This window comes from Gigantopelta aegis, chromosome 7 (assembly GCF_016097555.1).
Source record: "Gigantopelta aegis isolate Gae_Host chromosome 7, Gae_host_genome, whole genome shotgun sequence".
Lineage (NCBI taxonomy): Eukaryota > Metazoa > Mollusca > Gastropoda > Neomphalida > Peltospiridae > Gigantopelta > Gigantopelta aegis.
The window spans coordinates 44424061-44438470 of NC_054705.1; the positions used below are offsets into that span (position 1 = coordinate 44424061).

Below are 14410 nucleotides of genomic sequence, written 5' to 3' on the forward strand. Positions count from 1 at the left end.
ACAATCGAAAGAACCTTTCTGGTATTCACATAAAAGAAAGATGGTTTAGGAATCATTCGGACTATCAATCTATTCACATAAAAGGAAGATGGTGTAGGTTACGCCTATTAGATTAACGAGGCACGGCATAAGTAGGATGCATTTTGTTGCATCTTGTTTTTAACTTAATGGAAGACATTAGTTTAATGACGTGTTCACAGAAATGGCCGTCAAACAGGGCGTGTAACATTGCATTGGCCTGTCATCTACGTAATTAATGTATTTTTACTTCTCCTTTAAGTAGTGTTATTTGCCATTTCACACTGTGCGTTATGTATTACCTAATCTTGATTTCGCAAACCCTATTAAATGCTTGCACTTACAGTTTCTACCTTGGATGTGGTTGTGTCATTCTAGTGATTCCAAAACATGTCTTTCAGTGCAATTGTTTACTTTCTTTCTTCTTTGGGTGCGGTTTTGTCATTTTAATGAGTCACACACATTTTGTCAATGCCATTTTATTGTCGTTAAAGAGTATGGCACAAGGAAAAGACAAACGTCTGTTACTAAAGTTCGATTAGTGCTTAAAGACACGGAACAAGGATTAAGAGTTGTATCAACCAAATTAGTCCAGAGCTAAAATATTGTCTTACTGTTTTGATACAGTCTAGGCTAACATTTATACAATATCATGAGGTCTTAATTTGTGCTTATCTGAAATTCTTGAAACAAAACAGTTTAAAGGATCATGGATGGGGAGAGTTGTCTGAGAAATTCGAAACATGTTTTAAAATATTGTAATCATGAGACGAACATTAATATTTAAAAAAAACAATTATAAATAGTAGAATATATCTATAAAATCATAATTGTTACTGCATTAGGTCATGGGATATGTCCTTCTAGAGAGTTTAGATTTTCACTTATTTAGCTTTATAAACCATTCATATAGTTATGTGTTATCTTTAGCCAACTTATTTGTCACTGTTTACAACATATATTTTCTTGTATTGGGCTTTTGTGTTGCTATAAGTGTTGCTATAAGTGTTGTTATAAGTGTTGTTATAAGTGTTGTTATAAGTGTTGTTATCAGTGTTGCTATCAGTGTGAATTCGTGTTTTCCCGTGCACTGTTGCTCATTAAGTATTTTGCTACTAAACATGTTGCTATAAGTGTTGCTATAAATTAGCTCTTTCTATAATTGTAAAATATTGAGAGTTATATAAGTTATTGTTATAAATGTTGCTATAAGTGAACAAATGAATGGATTTAAGCAATAACCCAGGAAGAAACAACACATGGGATAGTGTGAATTCGCCTTTCCAATGCACGGTTATCTCACTTAACCCATTTTGAATACTACACGGGCTACTAGTTTAACGCTTGCAATAAATTAGATCTGTACAGTTTTAACCCATTGAGAAACAACACATGGGCTACTGTTCAGTTACAATGAACAAATGAATGGATGTGTAAGGACAACCCAGGAAGAAACAATACATGGGCTACTGGGTGTCGCTTGCAATGAATGGATGTGTAAGGACAACCCAGAAAGAAACAATACACGGGCTACTGGGTGTCGCTTGCAATGAATGGATGTGTGAGGACAACCCAGGAAGAAACAATACATGGGCTACTGGGTGTCGCTTGCAATGAATGGATGTGTGAGGACAACCCAGGAAGAAACAATACATGGGCTACTGGGTGTCGCTTGCAATGAATGGATGTGTAAGGACAACCCAGAAAGAAACAATACATGGGCTACTGGGTGTCGCTTGCAGTGAATGGATGTGTAAGGACAACCCAGAAAGAAACAATACACGGGCTACTGGGTGTCGCTTTCAATGAATGGATGTGTAAGGACAACCCAGAAAGAAACAATACACGGGCTACTGGGTGTCGCTTGCAATGAATGGATGTGTAAGGACAACCCACCAGAAGAAACAATACACGGGCTACTGGGTGTCGCTTGCAATGAATGGATGTGTAAGGACAACCCAGAAAGAAACAATACATGGGCTACTGGGTGTCGCTTGCAATGAATGGATGTGTAAGGACAACCCAGAAAGAAACAATACATGGGCTACTGGGTGTCGCTTGCAATGAATGGATGTGTAAGGACAACCCAGGAAGAAACAATACATGGGCTACTGGGTGTCGCTTGCAATGAATGGATGTGTAAGGACAACCCAGGAAGAAACAATACATGGGCTACTGGGTGTCGCTTGCAATGAATGGATGTGTAAGGACAACCCAGAAAGAAACAATACATGGGCTACTGGGTGTCGCTTGCAATGAATGGATGTGTAAGGACAACCCAGAAAGAAACAATACATGGGCTACTGGGTGTCGCTTGCAATGAATGGATGTGTAAGGACAACCCAGAAAGAAACAATACATGGGCTACTGGGTGTCGCTTGCAATGAATGGATGTGTAAGGACAACCCAGGAAGAAACAATACATGGGCTACTGGGTGTCGCTTGCAATGAATGTTCAATAAATATATAACAGCGGTGCAATTAACATAAATGCAAAAAAACAAAGCCATTTACACATAAATATAATTTAGCATTTATGAGATCTCGCTATTTACAACGAAGACAATGGGCGTTCTTTTCGAACTCAAAAGACATAGTTCGAACAAAAACAGTGTTAAATATATTTACATATAGACAAATGGCTCGACAAACAGGATCAAACACACGAGACCAAGAATAAGAATAATAACATACACCTTGAACAGAACCTGTCGGTGTCAAAGTGATGCTTGTCGCTCATTGAACGGATTCATCTTACGAGAAATCCAAGTACACTGACTGAATACATTTACACACATATCTAGCTATGATTAATGCCGCCAGCCCTTGTTCAGGAGTTATGAAGGTGCGGATACTGGAATTTTAACAGGAAGGGGTCTAGACTGTAGCGAGCGAAGTTAACAGGGAGGTCGAGTTATGTTCAACCAGAAAATATATTTGGAAAAAAAAAGAGTAGAAAAATTTGCTTCAGCATACAGGACGGTGGAGGGGAGGGCGTCGAATCCCAATGCCTTACCCCTGCACACAAGGCCTGGTACGCACCTTTCTTGTTTCGCATAAAACAAATTGTGAACTGCTAAAAACACATTGGTTTTAACAAAAACAATTACTTATGCGAAATGTTGCAAGTAATGTAAGAGCTAATGGTGAAGCATCTTTAATAGCGTGAGATAATGGTGAATAGCCGGAAATAGCTCTACACGTCCTAATAAACTAAGAGCAACGGTTTTATCGAACATTGATGGATCACATTAACATTGCTAGATGGCAGATATATATAGATGATCTGGTATCCGTGTCTGTCTAATTACTAATCAGTATTTATAACTTAGATTCAAGGACACTGTAAGCCACACTGGCGGACATATCTATACGGTAAAGCAATAACGCATTGACTTTTGAAAAAAAATGTAACAGCGCAGATATTGGTATTGTTGATGACAAAAGATAACATTGTTGGATGTTAAAAATCCCCCAGCCTCGTGGACATTAAACGTATACTACGCAATATAGTTGGACATTTACTGGTCAGTGTTAGACAACACAATTACGTATTTACTTATAAATTAAAACAAACATATAATTAGCCATTATTAATTGAAGATAGATGGATATTGGTCATTACTGACGATAGCTAAAAAGGTCATAAAATAAGTTCTAACAAATCATTAAGTCTTTGGCATTGATGGAAAACAAAAACAAATTGACACTTTTAAATGATGATTGACATTAATTGAAATTGATAAATGAATGATTGATATCAATATAAAATGCAAATGGACATTATCCGACCATTGATAACCATTGCTAGATCATACATTGACAAGACAGTGATTTATTTCAATAAATACCACGAATGGACTCTTACAATTCTGTGATTGATACCAATAGATTACACCAACTGTTATTGACAAATACATGAATCAATGAACACTAAACAAAACTGACAACTCAGTGATTGAATTAATATACAGTACAAATGGACAATGTAAATTCGTTAACCGAGATTAACAGACATCAGAGATGGACAATAACAAATCAGTTTATGGACCTTAAACGATAAAACTGACAATGACAGATGGTTCTGATGGATATTGCATATCGAACACATACACAAAAACACACACACATATTCACACGTCACTGGCATATTAAAATGATACACATTGATTGGTATGCTGTCATAATGGGCGTTGAAATGTTACCACAATTGTGACACCGATTAGTCACAGCAACCTATACAAACACATGATTTGGTCTTTGGCAACGCAGAGACTCGGATAAATGTAACAACAGCCGGTATAGAAGATTGTCATGTACAGAAATGGATGATGATGGTGCGTCATGACAATTTTCCTAAAGAAATTCGAGATGATAATTGTTTGCTATATATTTTTCATGATATATCTGTTAATATGGTTAATATGACAAACATCGACATATCTGTAAAGATTCGAAAGGACAAAACCATCGCAATGTGGACATACCTGAATTTAGCTAGCAGATAATCATATGACCGACTTGTAAATGCTTTAGTCAATAACGCAAATTGTAAAAGGCAGATTGGAAAGAGCAATGTGCACGCATATTTCAAGATACCTTTACAAAGGAACGCATGACCATCATGTAAAGGGTTTCCTGTAATGGATTAACTAACATTTATCAAAACCAAAACACAATATTCCTTACTGCTTAATGTTTCATACTACGTAATCTGAACTACAAAACCGTATAATTAAAAACCGTATCTCCGCATACTGCAGAGGCGATTTGGAAATTAGCCAGGTCATTTCACTGGATTGGCATCTTAACATACCAAACAAAATTGACATCAATAATGTTCAAATTACCATTCAGTTTTCTCCCTTTTCTCTCTTCACACGCATACACACTACATATACCACAAACAAAACAGAACTCTTCAACTATTTTCGAATTATCATACAACTTTCTCCCTTTTCTCTCTCTTTGCCTTTCTTCACATGCATACTAGTACACACTAAATATACCACAGAGAAAAGAGAACTATTCAACTATTTTCGAATTATCATACAACTTTCGCCCTTTACTTTCTCTCTTTACTTTCTCCCTTCCTTCAAACACATACACATGACAGTCAATCAAGATTTGAACGCAGGAAATGTGACTAATATTATACTAAATAAATAAATTATCATTCCTTCACACCCAGCACTCGACGCTGTTGGCATGGTTACAGATCTTCAAATGCTCGTCAAATCTCGTCCCCGCCGGACAGTCCATTCTGATTGGCCCATAGTCCATCCAGGCCCCAGGTAGGCACATTATGAAGCGGACACACGATGCCGGGTCCTGGAACATACCCACGCCGAGTTTCTTACAATCACTGCTGCCAGCTGTGGAAATAAGAGGAAAGGAGAGGAGTATTTGTTTTATGAAATTTTGATATATATATATATTTTAAATAAAAGAAGGTCGAGAGGGTTTGGACCCCTGCCTCCCTTGCAAACGACGAAACAATGTTTTGGAGCATTTTGTTTTTGTTTTCCCCCCTTTATTTTAACGCGCTTTCACTGCCGGTATACAACTTTCATTAAAGGCATATATTGTCACAGACCACTGACTTATTTAATGGTCTAACAAAGTATTACCTGAACAAAAATTATTTGATTTGTCCCTAAATGTACTTTATTCAACCATCTTCATAACCACCATACTCCATTTATTAATGAGATTTTGTAAAAAATAATTGAATTATGGCAATGGTCTATAATTCAAAAACTAAAATTGCCGAGAGGATTGACATGGATTTCACTCCATCATGGTTCAGTTAATGTGATGCGATAGCTAGATTTGATTTCCAACAGTTAATGTAATTTTTATTTATTATCAATTTTTAAAGAAATAAGGTCCTTAAATCCGTGATATTATGTCTTTAAGTAGTTGCTTGTAGGCCACCTTGCACAAGTCTCTGGATCCGCGCCTGCATATTATGATGTCTAACCTGGCTATTTCGACAATCATATTTTAGCTTTTGTGTATGATTATTATGATAATTATATATATGTATATTTTAATCAGCAGCCGCCACATATGCTACTCTTACCGAATTAACACCAAGAGATCTTGTATATGCACTGTAATGTACATACTACGGCCTTTAATATACCAGTCGTTGGGTAGTTGCTAAGATGAAGAAGGAACAACACTACAAGTCCATGGACGGTGATGGATCCTGCGACTCATCATGCTGTGTCGAGTACCATACTGGCCGAGTTACAATCCGCTCCGACTTGACCAAAGATACCAACATTATCGTGATAATGGTTTAATGCTAATGGCTTCTATTCAAGGCAGTGTATAGCAGTCGATGGGTCCAATGGCTCATGGATGGCGACCATTCATACCTCATCCAAAAGTTTTACCACTATGATCATCTTCTTTTGTGTATGTGTCTGTGTGTCTGTTTGTTTGTATGTCTGTTTGGTTGTTGTTGTTTTGAGGTTTCTATGTGGTGGTACTGTTTGGGGAGGGGGGGTGTTGGGGGAGAGATTGGGGGGGTAGGTGTGTGTGTGTGTGTTTGTCTGTGTGTGTGTGTGTGTGTGTGTGTGTGTGTGTGTGTGTGTGTGTGTGTGTGTGTGTGTGTGTGTGTGTGTGTGTCTGTATGTGTGTATGTGCGCGGGCACGTGTGTGTGTGTTTTATTACTCACCTGCAGACGGTGCATTGGTGTGTTTCGGGTTCTGCCACGGGTTCTTCCTCGTTGGCTTGCTCGTCGTGTACGGGTGTCTCGGGATGCTCGGGCGGCCCGTGGGACGGGCGTTCCAGTGTTTCGGCGTCGTCTTCGGCTGCCACGGGGTCTTGGTCGGGGACGGCTTCGACCACTGTTTCTTCGTCCACTGTTTCCTCGACGACTTCTGCTTCCTCTTCTGCTGCCACGAGCTCTTCGTCCTGTTCCATGGGTTCTTGGACTTCTTGTGCCACGGTTTCCTCGTCACCGTCGGGTTCCACGGCTTCTTCGACTCGGCAGCAGGAGACCAGGGTCTATCCGTCTTCTGGGTCCAAGAACTTTCTGGCTTGCTGGTCGGCGTCCAGGAATTCTTCGGCTTGGAGAGATTCCAAGAGTTCTCCGGTTTGCTCGTGGGTTTCGCCCATGGAGATTTCTGCCATCTTGGTCGCTTGATGCCAGCTGGTTTCCTTGTCCACTTCTGCTGCGAGGACGGCGTGTCCTGGCGACGTGTGTTCTTCCAGCGCGGCGTCGTCGTGGCGTCGGCGGTGTTGGCGGAGTGGCGGTACGGTTTGAGGATCTTGGTGATGGTCTTCAGAAGCGGGTACTTGCCCTGACCGCAGTGTCCGGTGAAGTCGTCCATCTCTACCGACCAGACGAAGGCGCCGGCCAAGTCTCGCTTGATGATGTTGTCGGCCTGCAGTACAAATTGGAATTAATGATGGGAACAGAATGGGATGAATGAATGTTTAACGACACCTCGAGCACCAAAAATGAATTACCACTGATATTATGTGTCTTAACAAATGTAAGCACCATGGATCCTCTCAAATGTGAACGACAAACCCGTTATCCGCGATCAATACAGTATTTCTGCACAATGCAGAGTCGAACGGGTATTTGTCAAACAGTGGTCGATTCCAGCAATCTCTATCTAGTGCACTGTCTATAGGAGCACAGCAACTCCCGGGGAGATCCTTTACTGCACAATTCATCCTTCGTGCACCGCTACCCCCCCCCCCCCCCCCCCCCGAATTCCCCCCAATCAGAAGTTTTTGTTGGTCTCATTTTAAATATCAGTTGAGAACATAACATAAACTACATACTCCATAAACTATACATTTTACTTGGCTCGTTTCTTTGTGTTTGCTGTGTATTTGTTTCGTTTTGTCTTCTGTCAGTTTTAAAGATTTCTGTATGATAATTTACCTTAAGTTTCAAGCTGTCTTCTGTCTCAAATCCCACCCACTGGTCTCCGCCGTATGCGTACGGTACTCCCTGGTCGTCGATCCAAGATGTCTTCCAGCCGTGCTGCTGGATGTTCTCGCAGATCTAACAAGAACCAGACGTTTGTCAGAATAGTGTGAAGCAAAATACAAATATCCCTATATCACATATCGTTGGGGCCAAGCGATTTGAGATACGGCAAATATTTTACAGTGTGGAGTAAATAATATATTACACTTGTATGTGTGAATACGAAATGTATTTACAAATTACCAGAAGCCAACAATTATAAGATGATCATATTATGTGGGGGGTTTTGTATTACAGTACGCGATACTAAGTTACGATCTGCAAAGTTGTTTTCAATTTAAACAAATATATATAATACAATATACATTATCTGACATAAATATCAAACGAAACCCAGAAATTAAATGTTTCTCTTTATTTCGCCTTAGTTTTCTTATTCGGAGCTATTGTCAACAGTGTGGATTCCGATTTAATGCGATTAATATTTGTTGGTCGTGTTCAGTGCAATGCACATTACACCCATTTTTAATATTGTATATGGATTGTTTTACTTTCCAAAGTTTGATTAATGATAATTCGTATAAAATGCACACGTTACACACTCCTAAGCACAAACATATCAAAAACACTAACAACAAAGAACTTGGATCTAATTTTACATACACTATTGCTAAATGTATCCGTTTGTATAGAGTATGCGAAACATTATAAATAAATTAATTAATTAATTTAGATTAACTAATTAAAGAAAAATATAATATTAAGTCAAATATAATACAAATTTATGCTTTAAAAATATTCCTACAATACATATTTATATTATGAAAAAAAGCCCCACAAAATAACAAACATTTGGTGACAGTTTGCATATCGCTTACGTATTACTCCGTTGTATTCAGATTTTAAGCATGAAACGGAACATTATTAATAATTTGCAGAAAACAATACAAATGAACTGAAAATATTTTAAACTAGACTGATTCCAGATTTCAGTATTATCACTGGTTCTATCCAGTTGTTGGAATCCGCGTCGATACTTCGGCTGCGTATTGACCTGTTAATCTAGCTAAAGTAATTAAAACAATAATTAACAGTAAAAATAGTCTTAGTAATTAACACCACCACCACCAATAATTAAAATAATAATTAAAATAGAATAAACACGAATCGCCATGGCATTATAATTCTGCGAACTTTCAATGAAACATTATATATGCCTTGTGTTTTGAGGTGGCCATGTGCCCACGCTAGCCGTCGCTCGCGTATAACGTTCACCAGGCGGGCTGCAAACCACCCGCACAACCATAAATAATGTTGAAATATCGCCCGCCTATAAAAGTATCATTATAGCCTAGTATATTAGGGAATATCGCCCGCCTATGAAAGTATCACTATAGCCTAGTATATTAGGGAATATCGTGACCATCATGCGTTCAGGGTCGTATTCATCGTATTATAACGGGGGTGGGGATTGGAGTAAATGATTCACGGATATTAATATAGTCTTTTCCAACAATAAAAATTGTTAAACAACAAACGGCGCTTTGATTCATATTTTAGGAAGGGATTTGACAATATTATAATACCCCAAGAGTCATAATTGCAATATGGCAGATCAAGTATAAACCATGTAGTAAAGTTGCCAATACCAAATTTAATATCTTTTAGTGCTAATTAATTAAAAATTAATCAGTCAGATATTCTTTACATAATTAACTCAAATATAAAAAAAGTATTAATGTGTTGACACTCGGCGGTGTCTTTTTTAAAGAATGCTTGGTTAGTAATAGAAAAAAATTCCAGATGAGTTTAGGGAAAGCAGAAGACGTGCCAGTGCCCACCTAGAATAAACTTCTCCCGTAAAATTAAAATTGTCTCCAATTTTTTGCTTGTGTGCTCTTTTTTTAATTGTGAAAACCACCAATTTGCGATTTTCACAGCACTTTTAAATAAATGAAATAGATTTAGTTAAACACAAGTACCGAAATATATAAACGCATAAACACAAAAATAATTAAATAAACAACCAAATAAAATAACGGACAGACAAATTAATAGTGTTTGTGTTTGCACATTTTTAAGGCAGGACACCACAATAATGTAACTGATAAATAAATAAACTATATTTTAATATATAAAATAAATGTAATGAATAATTAAATAAACTAACAAATTAGAAAACAAATAATGATAAAAATAAATTATAAAATGATAAGTAAATAAATAAATAAATAAATAAATATATATATATATATATATATATATATATATATATATATATAAAATAAAATAAAATAAAATAAAATAAAATAAAATAAAATAAACAAAATAAAATAGAAATAAAAACATTTAAAAAAATTAAAACACCGATTATAATAATACAAATAAATTTTAAAAAATAAAAATAAAAATAAAATTAAAATTAAATTTTAAAAAATCACCTCGTAGTAGGACAAGATGCCTGTCTCGCTGGTGTATTTACCCATCCTCCCTCCGCCCCTGACGGGGGCGAACACGCCGTTCTGGTGGGGGTTGGCCAGGGTGAAACTCATTCCGTACGTGGCGATACCCACCACCAGTCGGTCCTTGTCCATACCCTCCTGCAGCCAGTAGTCGATGGACCAGTTCTAGGTAGAGACAAGTCAAAGTAGAATAGCGTCATTAAAGGTACACACTTTTCTACAAACTCTGTACGATAAGACTTTCTTGTTAGAATGTTCAGTGACTCCCTTTTAATGTTTCAACCGGCCTCGGTGGTGTCGTGGCCAAGCCTTCGGACATAGAGCTGGTAGGTACAGGGTTCGCATCCTAGTACCGCCTCCCACCCAGAGCGAGGTTTAACGACTCAGTGGGTAGGTGTAAGACGACAATTACAACTAACAACTAACCCAGATAGCCGAGGTGTGTGTCCAGGACAGACAACCCAGATAGCCGAGGTGTGTGTCCAGGACAGACAACCCAGATAGCCGAGGTGTGTGTCCAGGACAGACAACCCAGATAGCCGAGGTGTGTGTCCAGGACAGACAACCCAGATAGCCGAGGTGTGTGTCCAGGACAGACAACCCAGATAGCCGAGGTGTGTGTCCAGGACAGACAACCCAGATAGCCGAGGTGTGTGTCCAGGACAGACAACCCAGATAGCCGAGGTGTGTGTCCAGGACAGACAACCCAGATAGCCGAGGTGTGTGTCCAGGACAGACAACCCAGATAGCCGAGGTGTGTGTCCAGGACAGACAACCCAGATAGCCGAGGTGTGTGTCCAGGACAGACAACCCAGATAGCCGAGGTGTGTGTCCAGGACAGCATGCTTGAAACTTTATTGGATATAAGCACGAAAATGAGTTGAAATGAAATGAAAATAATATTTACTGTTTTACATATATAATTGCTTCAAGATATATACTCAGAAAAGAAGGAATGTATTTCTGGCTGAAAAGTACACTGTTTTTCTCTTAGGTAGCACTAAACCAAATAACATCAAGCAATGTATGCAATTATGTGTGCATTTTATTGCATCCAGTACCAGAGTTTCTTGGGTTTTTAGAACAAATTAAATTCCTTACAGATACCAACTGATATGAAGATAATATACCCTGAAAATGTAATGTGCCAATTTTAGTTGAAAATTATGGAGCATTGCTTCTGCTATTCATTACTAAACATATAGTACTGCTAAGGAATGTATACCCTAAAAACATTCTTTAGTTTTGATTTAATTTAATTCTAATCATATCTGTTCTTGGAACTAATTAATTTGGAACACAAACCGATGATGAATTAAGATTACATTTTTTATACAATATATACATATTCACCAGACATTAATCCAGACATTAGTCATCAAACTTCGTTTCATTCCGTGTGATTCTGGAAACGTAGATACAGACTTCTTATTGTTATCTCGCAACTCATCCATGATTTTAAAGTTTTATTCTAACCTGGTTTTATATATTAACATAAAGGGAGAATACTCACTTGAAACAATTCGCTCTTTTCGCCTGGAGGGTCATCTCTATGTTTCCAGAGGGCGCTGTGGTGACCGGTCACTTTCTCCCATTGGCCGTGGTAGTTGTACGTCATCAGCAACATGAAATCAACGTACCTGGAGACATACACAACAGCGTTATGTTCGACTGTTCTTTGAAATGCATGATTGTTGATTGATTATTTCACAAGGAACGTTGTCAATGCACCCCTCCCCTCCCTCCAATATGCCTTGCTGTCCCCCAATATGTTATAAAGTTAAATACAAAATTTCAGCTCAATATCCTCTGGCATTGCAAAACAAATGTCCGGAAAACAAAATTTCATACTTTAAGAGCCATAACTCCGTCAAAATATGTAACTTGCCAAGAAAGTTAAACTTGATCTGTAACGGTACATGATAAAACTATACACAAATTTCAGCTCGATTTCTCAAGGTATTCTGAAAAAAAATCTGGAAAACTATATGTGAGACAGACGGATCGACAGACAGACAGACGGATAAACAGACATACAGACAGAAGGACGGAGAGGAAACCTATAGTTCCCTCCGGTTGGACAGGTAGGGGATTAAAAACAATTATTGTCAAATCAATCGCCATGTTCCCATGAAACGCAGTCGCCAGCTGTAAGAATAGAAGCACTATAATAACAAATGGAGACCATTCGTGGGTACAAGTACATTTTGTTTTGTGACAGTCACTCTTCCTTGTCACGCAGATCAGTGTACAATGTTCTAGTAACAGCATTTTTAAATAGTTTGTAGCCTGTAAATTAACGCAATATACCTTTTGCATATCGGATTCTTACCTGGTTTTATCTCAGTGGCGTAGCGGGGGGGGGGGGTGGGGATAGGGGGCACGGGGCCCATGTTTCCACCCCCAATCAAACCTCTCTTTTGTTTTTAAACTATTAAATTTTATAAAATCATATTATAAACAGTGTGGGTTACACTACCCCCCACCCACCCCCAATATAAAATCAGTGTTCTATTTGTATATATATATATATATATATATATATATATATATATATATATATATATATATATATATATATATATATACATGTATATATATATCGTTAAAAAGTGTATGTTTATCTATAGCGTTTACTATGAACTGTAAACAACTTCATGACTGCGGTCCTATTGTTGATGACGTATCAGTTTCTACATCTTACGTATGGAGCGCTGACAAATTAGAGGAAATGAAGCGAAAACTGTATGAGAAATCCAGCGACATGCAAGAGTGTATTGACAACATGCAGTCATCCGAAACGTCTGTCAGCGAAGGGCTTGTGGACTTTACATCTCTAATTAATGACATTTTTGAGCCATACTGTTTGAAAACATCCAAGCTGTTCCATAGCCATACACACGTGAAATCTGTTCACACTAATAAGCCATGGTTTGATGATAGATGCAGAACATTACACAATGGTTATCGAAATTCTTTGCATGTTTTTAATACTGAACGTAATGTAAACAATAGGCAAGTTTTAGTTTTAGCTAAACGTATATACAAGACTTATGAGCGTAGAGTTAAAAGAAATTACTTGAGATTTGAAGGCAATAGGATTGGTTTCCTAAGAAAATGTAATCCTCGGCAGTTCTTTAGTTTATTTAAAAAGCGCAAACGTGAACCGAAAACAGATTTATCGCTGGATGATATTTTAAAACATTTTAAAGATTTAGCCAGTAACACAGACGACCCTCCAGATGCTGCAGAAGAACACGACGAGGGCACTTACGCAGAGCTCGACTGCCCAATCACTGAAGAAGAGGTTCACACAGTAATACGACATTTAAAATCACGAAAATCACCAGGAAAAGACCATTTACTTAATGAATATTTTATTACGTTCCAAGATGTATTTGTTCCTTTTTTGACTCGAATGTTTAATGTTATATTTGATAGTGGGATATTTCCTTCAAGTTGGTCTGAAGATATTGTAATTCCTCTATATAAGAAAGGTAACGTAAATGATACAAATAATTACAGAGGTATTACACTTGTCAGCTCTCTGGAAAAAGTTTTCACTGCAATTTTAAATAATAGATTGTTAAAGTGGTCAGACGAAAACGATGTTATTACAGATGCCCAGTTTGGTTTTAAACCAGGCTACGGCACAACTGATGCGATTTTTGCACTCCATGCTGTTATTATGAAAATGTTGGCGAGTAAAAAGAAATTGTATTGCTGTTTTGTAGACTATAGAAAAGCGTTTGATAGTGTAAATCGATGTAAATTATTATTTAAGTTAGCACGTTCCGGTATTACCGGCAAACTCTATAATATTATAAAATCGATGTATGACGGTTTGAAGACATGTGTCAAGTATCAGTCTCAGTTTTCAGACTATTTTAATTGTAATACTGGACTAATGCAAGGCGAAGCGTTATCACCATTTTTGTTTTCTATATATATTAATGATTTTGAAAATGA

General features: G+C 37.7%; 1 protein-coding gene across 1 annotated transcript in view; it reads right to left on the minus strand.

Moving 5' to 3' along the window:
* Nucleotides 1-5199: 5199 nt before the first annotated feature.
* Nucleotides 5200-14410, minus strand: part of LOC121378113 (chitotriosidase-1-like) — a 107613-nt gene continuing 98402 nt past the window's right edge. The window contains exons 8-12 of the mRNA XM_041506213.1: nucleotides 11955-12081; nucleotides 10421-10606; nucleotides 7932-8054; nucleotides 6708-7419; nucleotides 5200-5393 (exon numbers count right to left, since the gene is read on the minus strand). Coding sequence (XP_041362147.1) covers nucleotides 5200-5393; nucleotides 6708-7419; nucleotides 7932-8054; nucleotides 10421-10606; nucleotides 11955-12081 — 1342 coding nt within the window. The remainder of the gene's footprint in view (nucleotides 5394-6707; nucleotides 7420-7931; nucleotides 8055-10420; nucleotides 10607-11954; nucleotides 12082-14410) is intronic.